This window comes from Pipra filicauda, unplaced genomic scaffold, assembly GCF_003945595.2.
Source record: "Pipra filicauda isolate LSUMZ 115617 unplaced genomic scaffold, ASM394559v2 scaffold91_size2508729_pilon, whole genome shotgun sequence".
NCBI classification, from domain to species: Eukaryota; Metazoa; Chordata; class Aves; order Passeriformes; family Pipridae; genus Pipra; species Pipra filicauda.
The window spans coordinates 2486253-2504034 of record NW_024105109.1 but is presented as its reverse complement, the minus strand read 5'-3'; the positions used below and the strand labels follow the sequence as shown (position 1 = coordinate 2504034).

The 17782-nt window shown below is 39.2% G+C and overlaps 1 protein-coding gene across 4 annotated transcripts in view; it reads right to left on the bottom strand.

The window, feature by feature from the left end:
- Nucleotides 1–2844: 2844 nt before the first annotated feature.
- Nucleotides 2845–17782, bottom strand: part of NEK11 (NIMA related kinase 11) — an 85655-nt gene continuing 70717 nt past the window's right edge. For 3 of the 4 annotated variants that reach the window (XM_027733327.2, XM_039391240.1, XM_027733329.2), the window contains 2 exons: nucleotides 17551–17647; nucleotides 2845–3806 (listed from right to left, as the gene is read on the bottom strand). In XM_027733327.2, coding sequence (XP_027589128.1) covers nucleotides 3602–3806; nucleotides 17551–17647 — 302 coding nt within the window. In that variant the 3' untranslated portion in view covers nucleotides 2845–3601. The remainder of the gene's footprint in view (nucleotides 3807–17550; nucleotides 17648–17782) is intronic. The other variant, XM_027733328.2, reaches the window with a different exon arrangement.

Genomic DNA, 17782 nt, shown 5'->3' with positions numbered 1-17782 from the left:
GACTGGGTGCGGTAACTAAGTATATGAGAAGGTGTAAGTGGAAGGAACCTACAACCCTTTCCTTCCTCCTCCATCCCTTCCCCACCCTCTATGCCTGACCAGTCTGTACATAAATACATTTGCCTTTGCTGTTACCAGCTGTCCTTATGTGCATATACCAGCACATATGGATAGAGTTATCATCAAGGCAGTCATATTCCTGAATGGCAATGATCATCAGCGAAGTCAGCAGCTGGGGACTGTATTTTCATGAGACTTCTGCTTCTACCAACAATGACCTGCAAAAAACTTTCTGCTGGACCTCTCTCTAATGAAAAACATATTTTTCAGTGGAGACAGGCTAAAGAGTTTTCAGGTTATGCTGTGTTGTGCACACATATTACAAACAAATATGAAATCGAGTACACCTATGGGTCTATTGTTCCTGTCTCCAAATGAATCCCCTGTTTGAGAGGTCAGTCTGACCCGACCTATAGCAAAGACTGAAAGGTCAGTCTTTGCATTATCCACAAGGCTACTTTGCTGACTCCTACCTTTTTTTTCACCTGTGTATCTGCTCGATGCTCCATCACCCTGGTTACGTGTGGACTTGGGGAGCCAGCAGTGGTCAGGGGTGAGCTCTGGTTGTGCCTTGTGCAGGTTTGTTTGACTGTGAAGGCACCTTGGAGCTGCACATTGCAAGGCAGCAGTCACAATTCTGGGTCCTGGAGGAAGGATAGTTCTTTCCTGCAGGCAGGATTTTCAGACACTGGAAACCTCTAATTCATCCTGTAGAGAGGGAACTCTGATGCCTTCTAGGAATTATCTGGCAGAACGATCACCTCTAAGAAAGGACTTTTTGTTTGCTGTGAAAAATATGATTGGTCTGCCCCATAATCCAAGTGTTGACAAGATGCTGACAGTTATACTTATCAAAAGACTCAGATGTTCTTTTCCCCTTTATAGTTCAAGCACCTTTTTACCAGGTTCAGGACCTCAAAGCATTACATAATTACTCACCTCGCTTCCGTCGTTTGCACTATCTCTTCATCAAGCAGTACAGTTTGTAGTATTTTTAAGAGAATCAATAAAAAAAGCAGCAAGGTTGCCTGATGCTAGTGAAGCTTTTGGTACAAATATGCAGGTAAAATAGAACCCTTTATGAAGATCTATCCACAGCCATATAATGTCTTTACATTTATTTCCTCACATTTACTTCCAGTAGCTCTGTTGCTTTCTTATTACTGAAGATCCACAATACCAGCAATCCTCCTCCTTCTAATGACCACCAGCAATGGGATTTTGCAAGTTAAAGCAATAGTGATGTAAGAATTTCCATCAAATCCATGGGGTGTAGTTCTGTGCTTTTACTACAGTTCAAAGACAAAAAGTTTCCTGCTGTGTTTAATATGTATACTACATTGGCTAATTGTAGCACAATTGATGCAAAAAACCCTCTGAAACAAAGTATGGTTTAAAGCATATAACCAGTAAAGCAGTAACCTCCAGATCCTCACATACCTTGAAGGTCATTCCCTGCAGAGAGCAGAAAGCAACTGAAGTAACTGTAAAAGGCACTGTGATTTCTTTTTCCTGTGCAGCAAATGAAAGAAAGTACTGCTCATCAAAAAGCAACCATTTCCTTGAGGGCAATCTGCATGGCTAAACCATGTTTTTCAGGTTTTAAAGGTTTCGCTTTAATGATCTCCTTAGTCCTTGACTGCCTTAAGGAGCCTGACCCGTTCCTCTGTGGGTATTTTTTCTTGCATGCTGCACAAAGAAAAATCTGAGGAAGCCTTCATCACTAATAAGAAGGAATTGACTGCTTACAGAGGCTGGTTTTGGAGGTTTTGTAAGAAATCACTTTGAATCACAGCCAGAGGTAATCGCAGGAGTGAAGATTATCTCCCTCTGACCATGTGTAACTTATTGTTTGCTTTCAGACTTTACAGTCCCTGCAACATCCAAGTATTCCTCCTATATCTTGGACTTCAGCACTCCTGGTTTTAAATAGCCTTAAATAAAGTTATGTGCAAAAAATATGGAAGCAGGTACACAGGAACAACATTGGGAAGGATGGGGAGTACAAGAAGAAATAATAGGAAAGAGACTGCAACTTGACTGAGAATTTGAACTTCAAACTGTCTGTCCACCTATGGAATCTGAATCACCACACAGAAATAAAAATAAATGTTCCCCTACCTCAGTGACCATCATAGTGGATTTTAGCCTCTGGTTTGCAACACCATGTATTACAAATAAAAGCTGAAACTAGACATGCCAGAATCTCTTATTACTTTGAGCTGGAAGTACAGTGCCACATCTATAGCTGGGCATGCCCTTTGCTTCCTCAGTTTATGTTGCTGCTAAAATAGGTCAAGATGACTCCACTTGCCTTTTGCTTTGAGTCTCTTAAAGCATGCCACAAAGATAGGCCAGTAGCACTGCTTAATTGACCATCGATACCAGTATCAATACTAGCTGTAAATAACTCAGGTCAAATAGAAATATTTTTTTCAAATTTCAATGAATTTCTTTTAATTTATTTAATTCAGTCCCCAAGTCCTTTAAGAGTTGTAGCAGAAAAGCAAGAAACATAAGGATTATGATAATGGCTCAGTGCCTCAAATTAATTTGGTCCACGATTCATTTGAGATTCCTTTACAGATTGTACCACTTTGTTATCCTTTAGCCTTTTATACAGATGGATGAAGGAGCTCAGAATGCAGAATAAAGAAGGAAGAGGTAGAAGGAAAACATCAAGTATACAATCAGAGCATGATATACAATTGAAACCAGCAGAAATGTGATGCATATGAAGAAAGGGAGGATAAACACTAAGAAAAAACATTAACGGTAACAATGTGCAAGAAAAAAATCAATTTATTGTTCCATCTGTGTAGAATGAATTTGATTCAACAGTCTCAGAAGTCACAGTGAGAATTCTTATCTAACAAAGTCAGCTATAGCTCAGGCCACATGTCTGTCTTTTTACAGACAGTGTACAGAGTATGACCAGACATCTTTCTGCCATTATAAATATATACACCTATCTCAGTGTATGTGAGCATATGTGTATTTCCACAGTTCCTTTGAAAGTCACAAAGATTAAATGCAGCCCTTTTGAACAATCAATAATAACAAGGCAATTAGGGGCTGAGTGGCCATACAGATACATGTATGTTTAAGGGTAAATCTGCCAAAGTACAAAAACTACAGGTTTAAATGCCACAAGGACCAGTTAGCACAGAAATCAACAGCAGCTGGAGTCTAATCCTGCATCATTCTATCACAGGAAGCTTTGCCAGTGATGCTCTGAGTGCAGGACTGGTGCCTGGTTATGGCCTGCCTTTAAGTGGTAGAAAAAGGGAACTTGGGTAACGGTGAATGCTCCCCTCCACAGTCACAAACAATTGTTCTTCCTGCCCCTGTAATCTGTGCCATATTTACCCACTTCTCACTGCAGTCTGGATTCTCAAATGGAGCCTTTCTACATGCTTATGTACTACATTAACCTTCAGCAGTTTCCTTCAAATACCTGTACTTGCCTGCAGGCCTGAAGAAGGCAGCTAAGCACCTTCCCCCCTCCTTGCCATTTCCAGCGCTGTTACTGACACACCTGTTACAGCTGAAGATGAGGTTCTGAAGCCTGTAGCTGTTCCTCGAAGTACAGAAGCTGATCCACTTCAAAGCAATCGCTTGCTCTAGCAACTAGCTTCTCCAAACATCTCCTGATCTCCTCCTCACTGGCATTCTGCTGTCTCGCTTGCCTGAGATAGCTGTACACAGCTTCGAATACGTCCACTCCCAGCTTCCCAATGGCAGATCTGGGGATAAATATTGCACAGAAGGCCAAGGAAAAGTTAACTCACATTATATTAATAATACAAGCAATAACTAGTACTGATTTTTTCTAAATGTTGTAGTTTTGATTAAAATGATATCATGATGCATCTTATTTGTCTGACAGCAAAAGCAATTAAAGTTTCCTGGAGAATTCCTCCATGATTGTTTGCTATACAAAGAGCCCAGGAGTAAAAACCTGGACATAGTAAAGTCATGGGAAGCATGGCCATCGTCACTGTTACAATCTTTTCCATGCTGAGTCCGACATACTCTTTTATCTACAAAAAGTCTGGTATACACACATGTATTATTTCCTTTGGATTTCATCAAAACCAAAAAGGAGCAACCCCAGTCAGCTGAACACCAGTGGCATTTTATGTGAACACATTTTGGGATTCATTGCTTTATTTTAGCTTCTATCAAATACAAGAAAACCATTGTACAAGCTCAGCATGAGCTAACTGGCACTTATTTCTTTTCCTACAGTGCTCTCCTTTTATCAGAAAACAGATCTGTAATTCAGTGACAAAACATACACTCACAGCATCTTAATGTTGACTTATAAAGAAGACCCATTTGAAAACTGCAAGGCAATGAACAGCGTTTCTTCCTTCTAAAGGAAAATGTCTTTAAATTCACATATCACAGGCCACAGGTAACAAAATTTTCCACTCAGTGATGGCTTCATAATATTTTGATGAAAATATCAGAGTAATTTCCCTTCAGCATATCAGAGACTATCTACCCACTCTGTACACTTCTGCCACAGGATTTGTGCTTGTTTTTTTCACTAAAGTTCTATATGTTAGAGCAACTGAGAGTTGGTTGTCTTTTAGTATCTGACTTGCACATTTTAGAGGTGATGATGCCTTCAATTAATTAGAAAGTTAGCTGGACTAATTGGAATCACACTGCAGGAACACCTGCAATTTGCATTAAAAAATGTCTTACTTTGGTTAGGTAAACTTGTGCTAAGCAGCCTTTCCTCCCACTAGCATTTTTGCTAGGATTTCAAAAGTATTTAGGCGGGACAATCATTCCCTTTTCCTTCATGCCATGACAGAAGATCTGTCATGGCATGAAGACCTCTTCAATAAAGCTTCTCAGCAAATCTGAAGAAGGTTTCTCTGACAAATTTCTCTTCCAGATACTAAAATAATTGTATCTGAGATTCCCAAGTATTTCTCAAGCATTACACATGTCATTTTAGAACACCTGATGCCTTAACGCTTGTGGTAATTCTTTCAGATGAAAAGGGTGTACTCGGAAGGGAACCATGTCATATGGTGCCTGCATTAGGCTCAGCCAATGCCTGAGGGCAGCAGGGATCTGGGACACGCTCGGCTTGTGGCCATACCAAGGATCACCCTTTCTGAACTACACAGCTCTAGAGGTGTCTGCTGGTGCCAGTGTTAAGACTTAACACTTCAATACTCTCTCTGCACATGGGTTCAGAGGGAGGGGGCACAACACTTCCCATAGCAGTTTAAATGGTTAAATCTACCTCCCAACATCATCACATACTCCAGTTGTAGTTTTTTGCTGGTTTCGTATTGATTTTGCTACACGTCTACCACCAGGGCAAGGTCAACTGTTCCAACAGCATAACCTACCTAAAGGGGTAGTTGTGATGCCTTTGAATTTTTAGGATTTTTAGCTTTTTGTAGATTTTAATGTAGCTGTATAGTCTGTCACACTTTAGAATAGTAGTTAGCACTCATCAAACCCTATTCCCCTATTTCATATTGAATTTTCTCAATTCTTTAGGCTTGTTTAGGTTCCTTTCAAGGCAGGACTATAGTAAACACATTCTGTTTAAGAACATATGCACCCCAGGCTTGAACAACAAGATACCATCACAATCAAAGGAACCTTCAAGCCCGGAACCTTGGAGAAGCTCCAAAGACTGTACATGTTGTGAAGAAGAGGAAGATGAAGAAGAAGAGGAAGAAAGGCATCTTAGGACCTCCAACTCAATTTCTGGGGAGACATGCAGGGGGCAGAGCTGGGGGCGAGTAGTTCTCGGATCAGACCACAAATTGTGCATGCTTTTTTGTACTCCTTGTGTTAGAAGACCTTCATTAAAGACCTGCTCTATATCTTATCGCTACTAAATCAGCCTGGTGAGTTGGTTTTTTTCCCCGATTCTTAGGCAACAGTTGCTTTTCATCAGCGGACATCCTGTTACTGCTGAGGAATAACATCATCACAGTGAGACAGCAGCCAGTAAGAGTCCCACATTATGTATATTCCCCCATTCTTAGGAAAACATGACAAAGAATTTTACTTTATTGCTTCTCAAACTTCTACTCCCATCCCACTTGCTTTCTCCTTTTCTTGCACCTTGGTCATGCCCAGGTATGATCCCCCTTTGTCTTCATGTTACCCCTCCTGCTGGCTCCTGACACAGAGGCAGATCAGGAATTTGGGGCAAAGAAAGCCAAGACCCAGGATCAGAAGCCACAGGGCCAAGCTGGAATCTCTGCAGATTCAGACTGGACTCAGTGCTGCTTCCCATAACTAGAAACTGCCTTTTTCTTTTCTACCAATAGTGTTGTTTAGGGGAAAACTAAAACTCTTGGAAATAATTAATTCTCAGACACTGGAAGCCGAGGGATTGGAATACCATAAAAAGCTAAGTAGAGATTTGTTTGACAAATAATGTACATTTCTTCACAAAACATCATCAAAAATATCACAGTATTTCTCTCCAACAGTTAAAAATCAATATATGAGAAGCTATTTTGAAATCACTGTTACTTCATCAGTGCCTTTACTGACTCCTCTCTCCCCCTTAGACAAGTGTGTTTAATTTTTTGGCACAGCTGTCTATTTAAAGATGAAAAATTAAGCAAATATGTACCTTGGGAGTATTGCTTCTGCCAATAAATGTGACCTGCAGACTTAAATCTTTTCAGTTCAGCTTGGGAGAGCATGCAAATCAGCTAATCAGTATAATAGCTGATACAATAGAATTAATGGGGAAATGCTCATAGGTTAAAAATTAAGGGGTAGGTAACAAAAATTACAACCTGCTTTTACAAAAGAAGACATCAGGCTCTGTTTGGACTTGGGAGCTGCATTAATTTGACTCTGCTATCACATCATGCATTTTCTGTCCCAGAGGCAGAAGTGTAGAGTTTAAGACAGTAAATGTCAAAGAGGTGTTACTGAGTGAATCTATCATCCTGATTGAGGGAAGGTGGAAATCACTTCCCAGAAAGCAAAGTTTGTCCATTATGGCCCTGATCCTTTGCTAGGGGATATTTGTCCATCCATGTGAAGTCCTACAGAGGCACAATTATGGATTTTGCACTGCCCTTCTGTTTATAGTTGGTTTGATTTCACATAAAATACAGGACACCTGCACTACTGTTTTGAAATTAATAAAAGCCAAATCACCAAATGTGCTGTGAGAGTAACTACAGAATTCCCATTTATACTCCCATTTGGCCATCCATGTTTTCTGATTTACTGACATTTACTCTGTGCTATCTTATAGCTCCCTCAAACTCTACAAACCTACAAACTCACTATGAATCATCATCTCTTTCTCAGCCTAGACAACACAAGCAAAGGGGATATTTAGGATTTCATTACTGTGACGAACTTTGTGGTCCAAACCCCCATCCCAAACTGCCCTAAATTGTTTTTCAGTGTGCTGAAATCAAAGGAGTTACATCGGGCTCTACCATTAAAGGGTCTGACCCAGGATGATACACACTAATGTGCTTAAATGTCATATCTCAGACTGTTTTTTCTCCCATTTCACTGGGTTACAGAGGCTCAGATAGATGGAGAGATTCATTGAGCACAACTTTTCTCACTCCTTTTGGCTCTAGAGAGCAGTCTCAATGCTCCAGACAGAGGAGGCACAGGGCTGGGGACCTCCACAGCCTGGAAACATGCTGTGACCACCAACCTGTGGCTGCACAGCAGATATTGCCAGTCTGGGGACACTGTCATGCATGGAAGCTGTGGTCTGAAAAATAATGCCTCTTGTTGCCAGCTTTTGTGCAGCACACAACCCATGCCTGAGAAAATTAACTGGAACAAGCCCAAAGGCCATAAAAGCAGACAAATATCTCATTTGTGGATAATAATGGGGTTTGGACACGAGATAGAGACTTAGTTCTATCAAGGATAAGGCACTTCTGAGCATGTGAGAAGCAGGAAGAATATCAGCAAAAGGGCACTTACTACTTCGACTCACTGCTGGCATTAGAGGGGAGCTAAATAAGAGCCTTGAGAACTGCAATTTTATACTTAGGGTGCCTAAAAGTGTTCCAAGTAATTTAGTGCATCTGGGCCCAAATGAATTTGTCAGGCTATCTGGTGATTTGCAGCTGATTTCCTATGCATCACTGCAAAAATTACTAAAATTTGACAATACAATAATGTTGTGTTCTCAACTGGCTGAGGAAGTTGTAAATCTTTCCCTAGGTGAACAAAGAATTTTCTATTATCTCATGGGTCTTTATTTTGACTATTCTGCTACTAGCTACATATTAACATTTCCTTTCTGGTTTGGAGATCAATTACAATGCACGTACCTTTATGCAGCACTGACAAAAGCCACAAAACAAGATTAATGCTTACATTTGTGCTCCTCCATGGGCATTAGCAGCCGGGTTAATATCTCTCAACAGCTTGTCATTGCCTGCCTTGAAGGATGAATATGACACAAATCAGAAGCTAGAGGGGTTTTCAGCTTCTCATTTTCAAATGTCATTCAGCATGATGGCAACTCATTAAAAACCATCCTGCTCTCCCTCATGCACTCCCAAAGGGCAGTGTCACTCTTTGCTTGAAAACACCCAGTTTTCACTAGTGCCTCCAGGGAGCTGTGGTGTGGTCTGTGCTTGGGAGCAAGGAGAGGCTCTGTAGGTGCCGAGTCACCACGCTCTGCACAAGTCACTACTGAACACGCCAGAGTAATACCATGAAAGCCCCTGTGGTGGGGGGTTGGATCAGGCATCAGCAACAACATCTCATCTCTGTGGTAACAGGCAACACACACACTGCTCCTAAGACAACTACAGAAAATTCAGTTATTTCAAAATACTATTGTTACTCATGCCTACCTCAACCTTAATAAAGAAACTTTCTGGACATGGAATACCCATTCCAGTGGGCATTTATTTATCTTTTTGGATGCAGCCAAACATCTATGAGCATACTCTAAAGCAGAAAGCAAATCTGTCTTGATTTGGGCTCATGAGGCACAAAAGCAAGTACAGGGATCTTTGAAAGAATAATTTCAGTAGACGCCACTAAATTCTGTTCTCCCTAACCCAAGGGTGTCCCTATGGAGTTCAGCAGTATTACTTAGGATTCTCATCAATACATTCAACTCCGATTTGTCCCTGAACATTTTATTTCCAAGCGTTAATTTATTAACCTTATATTTCTCTTTAAAACAGTACAATTGTTCCACTTTGCTGTGAACCAGCAGTGACATGAATCTTGGTGAAAAAGATTGTTACATTTAACTCCCAAGATGACTCTGCAAAAGCATCAGGAAACTACATATCTTTAATCTCATACAAAATTCTGGTTTCTAACTGTACCAGAAAATCTGCCACAACGTGTCATGGTTCAGTAAACAAACAGGTTTATCTCAGAACACAAAAGATCTTCATCCTCTCAAGTTATCTTCCTGTCATTCGGTTTGCGGGCATTACTGACTATGAATGATTAAAACTTCTTTGAAACTTGAAAGAAATGGCTCTGGGTTCAAAACTACACTTGCAGCAAAGCTTGTCTGTTGCTGTAAAACAACCCTTTGAGATCTCCGAGAAGAAGTGCATAATAAGTTCCATGATTTATTTTTCAGGAACTTATTTCTAAAGGTAGGGTGACACCTTTCTAGTTCTGACAGCTGTTCAATCTTGGGAAATGGCAAAGCCTAACAAAAGGCCTTATTAAAAAAAAAAAAAGGAAATTGAAAGAATTATTATATAAAAGCTAGTAAAAAAGAAATCTGAATTGCTAATATTAGCCTTCACCTTCAAGCCTCAATGGACTTTGACTTTATGCATATTACTGCTGAATGAAAATTTCTTCACTTGAAGACACAATGATAATTTTCATAATTCGTCCTTAATTGCTTCCTAATTCCTTAATTAAAACACCTTAATTTGATTGCAAACAAAACTCTCTGATGTCCTACTTCAAAGACCTGCAAAATCTAAAGCATATTTAGGACATGTTTTCCCATAAGCCAGGAAGGATCTTATTATTAAAAGATGTAGACACACAGGTGAAGAAATATCAACAATAATATTCCCCATGCAACTCATTTTGAGAGATAAATGAATTTTTAAAATAGGAATTGAAGCTGACATCTGCTCTTGGAAGAGGCGTTAATTAGAATTTAGAGCTGTTAGTTGAAGTCTAGCTACTACGAATTTAGAAGATACTCTTTCATAAGAGAAAATGGGTGGTTTTTTTAGTTTTTCCCACAGAAAGAAACAAATTACAACAAAACATAGCCATTTAAATCAAACCTGAATATTCCAATTTTAAAGTCTTCCTTCCTATACCAGGAAATTTACTACCAATACTAAAAATGAGAGAGGAAACATATTTGCTTATATAGAGCTATTCTTCATGAGATAGGATAGGTGAGAATCATGCCATTTAGTGCCCATGAAGAATCACCCAAAGCACACTTCCCTGGGCTGCAGTTTCTTTATATGCAATTCGAGACTTCCCAGTCTTGCTAAAACTATTTTAAACAACATCCTGATTTTTAACAGTGTCATGGCATACAAAGAATCTTTGAAAAGTCATTAGTTTAATTTACTCAGCATCACTAATCAAGGTCAAGCAAAAACTCATGGCACATTTAACACATACCTGATGCTATTTGCTTTGTTTATCAATGCATCTGTTTTAGACAGATGTGCTTGAAAAGAAGCACAATATACAGCTACATCGTGAATGTGGGCATGCGAGGATACAGTAGTGACCTCTGAAAATTCAATAATTATATACAGTTCTCATAAGAGTTTAAGAATATAACTGCCATCTTTTTTGTTCAGCTGTGTGGTAATACAGAGCTAATGCTGATTTCTTCTCATGTGGCTTGCTTTTGGGAATTGTACGTCTAGATGCCTGAAAATACAGCATGAAAAAAAAACAACAAAGAATACTACTAATATTCACAGAAACATAACAATCCTAATATGCTATCTAAATAATTTGTTTCAGCTAGTAGATTCAAAAAGATAAAACCCAAGCTCACTCTGAAATGTGACTGATGCAGAAAAATTGTCACTAAGCTAAAATGCATTTTTCCAACATTCAACTCCTTTTATTTTCCTGCAGAAAAATGTTAATGGACATACATGTCTAATGTGTTATGTTAAAACTAAGAGTAAGGTTAGGCCTTACAAATACTGGTATCCTCTGGTTTTATCACAATCTTTGGCCATGTCTAGCTAACACAAATATGGTACATATACTACTGTGAACGTAGTACAGTTGGTTTGGTATCTCCAGACTCTGAAGACTAACACCTCATGAAAACAAGGTGCTCAGCAAGGAGGTTCCTTGTAGAAGGAGACAGACATGCAATAGAGCCACCTCTGATGCTGCTGCACCCTCAGAAGTGGCGGCTGCTCTCTTTGGAGTAATGGCAAATGCGGTGTTTCGGATCTGCAAACCTCTTCCCAATGCAAGGGGAAGTTTGCATGTTACCCAGTCTCCAGTGGTTTACCCCTATTTTTTATGCTACCAGCTGTGCATTGTTTATTTTCTTCCACACAGGGAATGTGAGATGTATATACCTTAATGACTTACATATACAAAAGAAAGAAATCACTATGTGATGACTGAGAAATAAAAAGTAAGATTTTTTTCTTACAGAGAACTATAGTATTAGAGTAGCAAGTAGATAAAGACAGAAGCAATATGGGACACAACACACACTGGTAGTCCTGGCAAGGGTTTGGTAAATGTCCTTTTCATATTCCCTACCTATATTTCCCCTAAGTGCCTCTGTAAACTTCCCAAGGTTGCAGTGCTGCTTCTAGTAAACACTGTCAAGATTCTTCAAGTGGTTCCACATTGAAAACAGACTATATAATTAATGCTCCGTGAAAGCACTCTGACATTTGCAAACTATTGACAAAATCAAGGTGCTAGAAAACTGAACAGCTCAATCTATGCATTATGTATGCACAGCATGAGAAACTAAGGAAATCAGGCTTTGTGTGCAAAACAAAAAGGTGTATAACTCTAATTCTCCAAATGTTTTGTGTTTGTTCCTTGACATTTTAAAATTAGTCTATACTTATAATTTTATATGTTTTGCTATTGGACTGCAATTTTCAAACTGAATAAAAACTCTCTCTAGTGCTAAACAATTAGAAAATTACTGTCCACTCACAAAAAAACCCTTAAAATTCAGAATAACAGAATGGTTCATGGATCTATGATGTGCAGCTCAATAGAGAAGCTGAAAAAAATATGAGTTTTCTTTACATATCTAAGTAAATTCACAAAATATTACACATTATTTTAAGGTTTAGACCTGAGGTTTAAGTAATCTGCAAAATGAGCATTCCAAGAAAATGCATCAAGTTTAGTTGTGCCCTATTACACTCACTCTAACTACTGAGTTTGTTCTCATTATTCATTTCAAGGTGCATCACAACAAAGGTAAAGTTGCTAAGGACTGTTGAAGTGATGGTATTGGCAGGTGACAGGCTTTTCCCATGTCAGATGCAGGATGGAGAGACGAAGTGTAAAAAACAAAGGGCTGCCCTTTTTTGACACGGAAAGGGGAAGAGTATGGACAATGGGAAGAAGTTGAATGAAGACCCATGGAAAATGCATGAGACCCTCGGGTTCAGCTTTAGCCTTGAGGGCGTACTACTGCTTCTGCTCCAGAAGACTCCCACACTTCTGGGTAGGACCCACTGTTTCACTTGCCTTTATTTCTTCTTGGGCAGGATTCACCTGTTTCCACTTTCTCAGTTGTTGCTTGGGACAGCAATGACTCCAAGCCAGAAGCATTCACTCACTTCTTCCTGATAGGACCCAAAAACCAATTTCCCAGTTTGGTCACATACAGGCAGGTTTAACTCTCCTAGTGCTCCCGGTTAGTTTACTGTACTCTCACTTTCTTGTAAAGCAAACAGAAAACAGCAAACCCCAAATACTTCCTTCAAATTTGGGTCTGGAAGATAATGGTGCAATTATCTTGAAATACATTTACAGTAAAAGAAACTTATGGACTAAGATGTTTAATGTGTTTCCATAATGAACTCATTCAAGTAATTTGGAGACTGGCCTTTAAAAATGAAGTGTGAGAAACTGTGACAAGGAGGATGGATTTGTAAATAACATTTTGGCTTAGCCCAGGAGATGTAAAAAGCTATGGTTATGCCTTAAGATGTCTTGGGATCACCAGACAGAAATCATTACCAAAAAATGGAGTGTTGAACAGAACAGCTGTGGTGTGCATAAGAGGAATTCAATGCTCAGAAACATTTCATGATCAATACCTTCAAGAATCCTGTACTCTACTCATCTGCAAAAAACCGTGAGAGCCCAGTGTCAATAAACTTCCTTACCAAATATGTCTTTTGTTTGTGAGAAGACATCTTATTCCTCAAGTATGTTTGCATCATGGCACGTCCAACATGACAGTCAATGGCAATTCACAAGTCACTGAGAACTTTTTTAATGGAAGTCTAAAAAACCAATTAGGTTTTCTATATTTGTTGCTTTTGTCTTCACCTAAAGTTGCCTTCAGTGACGTCAATAACAAAACCAGTGTCAGCAGGCTCAAAAAGCTCCACCCAATATCTAATAAAATACTACATCAAATAATACTTTCTTTACTGCCATAATTCAAAAATGTGCATAAATAAATATACAAAAAGTCTTCTATACTGTAAGCATTTTAGAACGACTTAAAGAATATCCAGTGACTATTCAATGACTTCAATATAACCTTTCTTTCTGAACTTTTAAAATAAACAATGCATTTGATGCCAACGTCACAAGCACAAGAAGTATATATGCATAATGCTCATGAGTCTGAACCAATGGTGTTATGAGCATTCACAGGAGCAGAATAAAAATATCACCAAATGCCTTTTCCCCATGACTTCTGCAAGACAGCTTTACTTATGCTCAGCAGGGGATGATGAAGTCTTTTGCCTCATCATGGTATGCTGCTGTGTGTAAGACTTCAGGGACTGACTAAGAGGTGCTCACTGCTGTGTTAAAGGATTTTAATTTTCTTAAAATTTGGGGCATAAAAGCCTTTTCCTTTTACTGACGAACACTTCATTGAATTCTAAACTGCATATTAAAGTTCATGGCTATTAAAATGACTCATTTTAGTCATGGATACGTCCACAAAGGAGAACAAAACACTGTACTAAGTTTTTGTATGGACCTCAGGGGAAAAAAATTAATAGGTGCTATTTCAATTTGATCTGACATAGAAAAAATGCTTTGGTTTGAGAGCTGCTTCTGAAGAAGTGGTTCTCTTCTGAGATGCACAGTTGGAAAGTCTCTATAAGGGAGCATCAGTGGAACAGTTGTTAGTTTTTCTTCATGGATCTCTCTGGTGAAGGTAATCTGGTTCTGGATAGTGTGTGACAGCTATGCTTCTCAGACTGAGGCATGCACCAAGTTACCCAGTACCATCAAGGATCAGAACCACCATGAGAATTAGATGGTGGGCAGGATAGAAAATACCAAGGAAGGGCTCCTCCTATTTCCTGCATCTAACATGACTCCTCAGCTTAAAATATGAGAAATATGAGTCACACAACTCTGATTTATATATTTGGTTGACTTCTCACTGTTAACATGCAAGGCTGGGAAGGAGTATAATGAGAAAAAGCTCAAGATAACCTTTGTGGGAGTTAAATCAAGAAATGGAGATTCCTTATCGATACTGCAGATCCCAATATCGAAATGCTTAGCACTGAAGTGGAAATTTTTGTGGAGAGAATGAACTCTGCTTGAAAGGTAACTCTCTGTTATTAACTTTATAACAAATTCTCATTCCAAATAAAACAGACTAGAAATTGTTGTCACTGGAGTAGGTGATTTTATCATGCTTTTACTGAGAGGACAGCAATTCACAATGCTGGAACCGAGAGTGCAATGGGAATTGGAAAGAAATAGTAAGGGGAAATATTCAGGGGTTGTAGTGAAGAAAGCTGGTGACTGAATCATAAACATGCTCAGGATGTCTACAGGTTAAGCTCTGAGCTATTTTTTATTTTTTTTTTTGTAACTTAAAATAGGAGGAGACCAAGGACTCCTACCTACCATATTCAAGGACATCAATGGTTTCCTTCTATACTCCTGTAAAGACTTTTAGCGCAACTTCCATCTCACATGAGTATCTGTGTAAAGTCCTATACAAGAATACAGTAGAAGCCTCCTAAATTGATGCTCTAATAAGCAGCGTCTCTCTACTGTCAAAGAAGGCATTCAGTGCAGCACACTGCAGTAACTCGAGCAATGAGCACATCACATCTGTGATCAGGTAATTGTCTTGCTACAGTTATTTGCAAGCCCACATTATTCATGTGTCCATTAGAAATGGCTAAACGGCACTTTTGCTATTAAACCCTCTGTTATTTTAGATGAATCTACCATTTTATCGGAGCTAATGAGACTTTCTTTCAGTAACGTCACCTGTAATGTGTGGGCACAAACCTTACTTTCTGAGTAATCCATGACATAAGTCTCCCTCATCAGACTCTATTGTTGCTAGCATCTGAAAATGGTGCAAATCCCAAACCTTCATACTCCTCTTTCTACGGTGACTTGACACCCAAACAGATTTCACTGCATTTCCACATTATCATCCCTGCTCTTCTTTTCTCTTTCCTTATAAGAACTCCAGCTACTCAGTTGCTGTAGGACAACCCCTCCACATTGTCTCTTTCATTAGAAGTTTGATCTGGAAGACCCCCCTCCTAAGCCTGCATCTACCTGAGTAAAACTGAATTGCACAAGTTTAAATTATATTAGCCTTGCTTAGGTGGCACTGCTGCGTGGATGACATACAACAAACACATCATGTGAAGTTTGCTGAGGGATGAGCAGAACAGCTGTGGCTTCATGCGTTGTTGTGCAGCCAAATGTACTTCCCTCTTGCCACTGAAACCCCCACTGTGCCCTGTGTGCAGATTGGACGTGGGTCAGAGTTTGCAGTGATCTTCCTGTGTATGTGCATGCTGGGTACTGTGCTCACTCACTTGGTCCTTAACACTTTACCTTCCAAGCAATTAACATGCTCGCTCACCTTTATATATTCAGAAAATGACATAGTTGTAGCATATTTTGGAGAAAGAACAATAACATGAGTCATAACAAATTATGAAAAGCATGAAAGAGCACTGGAAAAGCAGAATTTGAAAGAAGCAAGTGACTTAGTCATACCTCAGCCCTAAAAGCAATGACCATGAAGTTCAAATAGTTAAGGCTTATCTGGGAACCATGAGAACACAAGGTGAAGGCTATAAGATTAGTGGATATTTTGACTAAACAACCTCACCTTGAGACTAGATGGCACAACATGACACATTTTTTATTTTCATAAGTAGTTTCCATGAAAAGAGAATGGAAAGCAATACAAGTGGCAGGCTCTGAGACCTGTCAATTGGTTGCACAATGAAGTCTAAGCCATGAAGTGAAACCCTTTGACCTGTTGCATTTTGAAATACCACAAAACCAAATAACTTCTATCTGAAGTAAATTTGATTGGTATTTCCCTTGAATACATGCTGATTGGTTTTAAACAGTGATTGCCATCAATGCTGTTGCAGTTATATTCATTTTCTTTAGACTACTCACTTGAATAACTATTAGCATTTACTGTTTGAACTTATTTGTATTCCAATAACATCCACCACACTGTTGGCACTGTCCACCCACACAAGAGAAAACTGCCCTTTTTTAAAGAGTTTACAATCTGAGAGCAGTTGAATCTTGCAACACTGCAAAGAATCTTTAAGTTCAGAAATAATATATATCATTACGATTATCAGATCAGCACCTAAATTAGGATGCAATAAAACTTGGAAAGCCAGAAATTACTGAATCAAGATAAAGGCTCAAGATACGTCAACCAGTACATTCTAGGAAGGAAGTACAGATCTTTGTTTTATTAAGAAACTGAAACTTTTATTAATAAAGCTGGGGTTTCAGCAATGCTGAAAACAAACAGATAATGAGTTTCAAAGGGAACTGCATATCTAAATTCCTCTGTCACATTTGAAAATCCCAGCCATCAGCAGCAATCGTGTTTGGTTTAAAACATTGTATCATCACGGAAAACAAATCCATTTGCCTTTTGTTCCAGGCAAGAAAGAAGTGTGGGTTAGGGAGCAAACATGGTGGTAATGTGTATACCTGCAGGTGATTTATGGGAATTTGGTGTGCTAATAAAGAAAGTGAAGTTCAGAACAACACTGACAGCGGTGAAGGCAAACAGGATCCTGGAAGGATGTCAGTGATTGTGTAGGTTACAAGAAAAGAAGAAGAAATGGTTGACCTTCATTCTCTCTGGAGGCAAGTAGGCATCCAGTCTGTAAAGAACAGCTTACCATCCACTTCTTTTTGTTAAAGGGATTTTTTTGGAGTAGGGAAACAACACATGGCTTTCTTTGCTGTGTTTTGCAGTTTTTCAAATCCATATTCTTTGGCTGCATATTGGTAACACATAAATATGCTACTTACTCCCTCATGCGTTTCAGTTTGGTCTCAGCCATAGTACTGTTGAGAGTTCTGAATTTCTGGGGTGCCCCTGGAGACACTCCGGTGACAGTCCTCGAGCCTACAAATCAATGCACAGACACATAACCTTATTCACCTTCTCCTCTGAGCTCTATTGCAGAATCAAGGGCAGTTAGAAGGAGGAAGACTATTCCTGTTTCTCACAAGGTAGTGCCACATTAATTAAAGATGAATT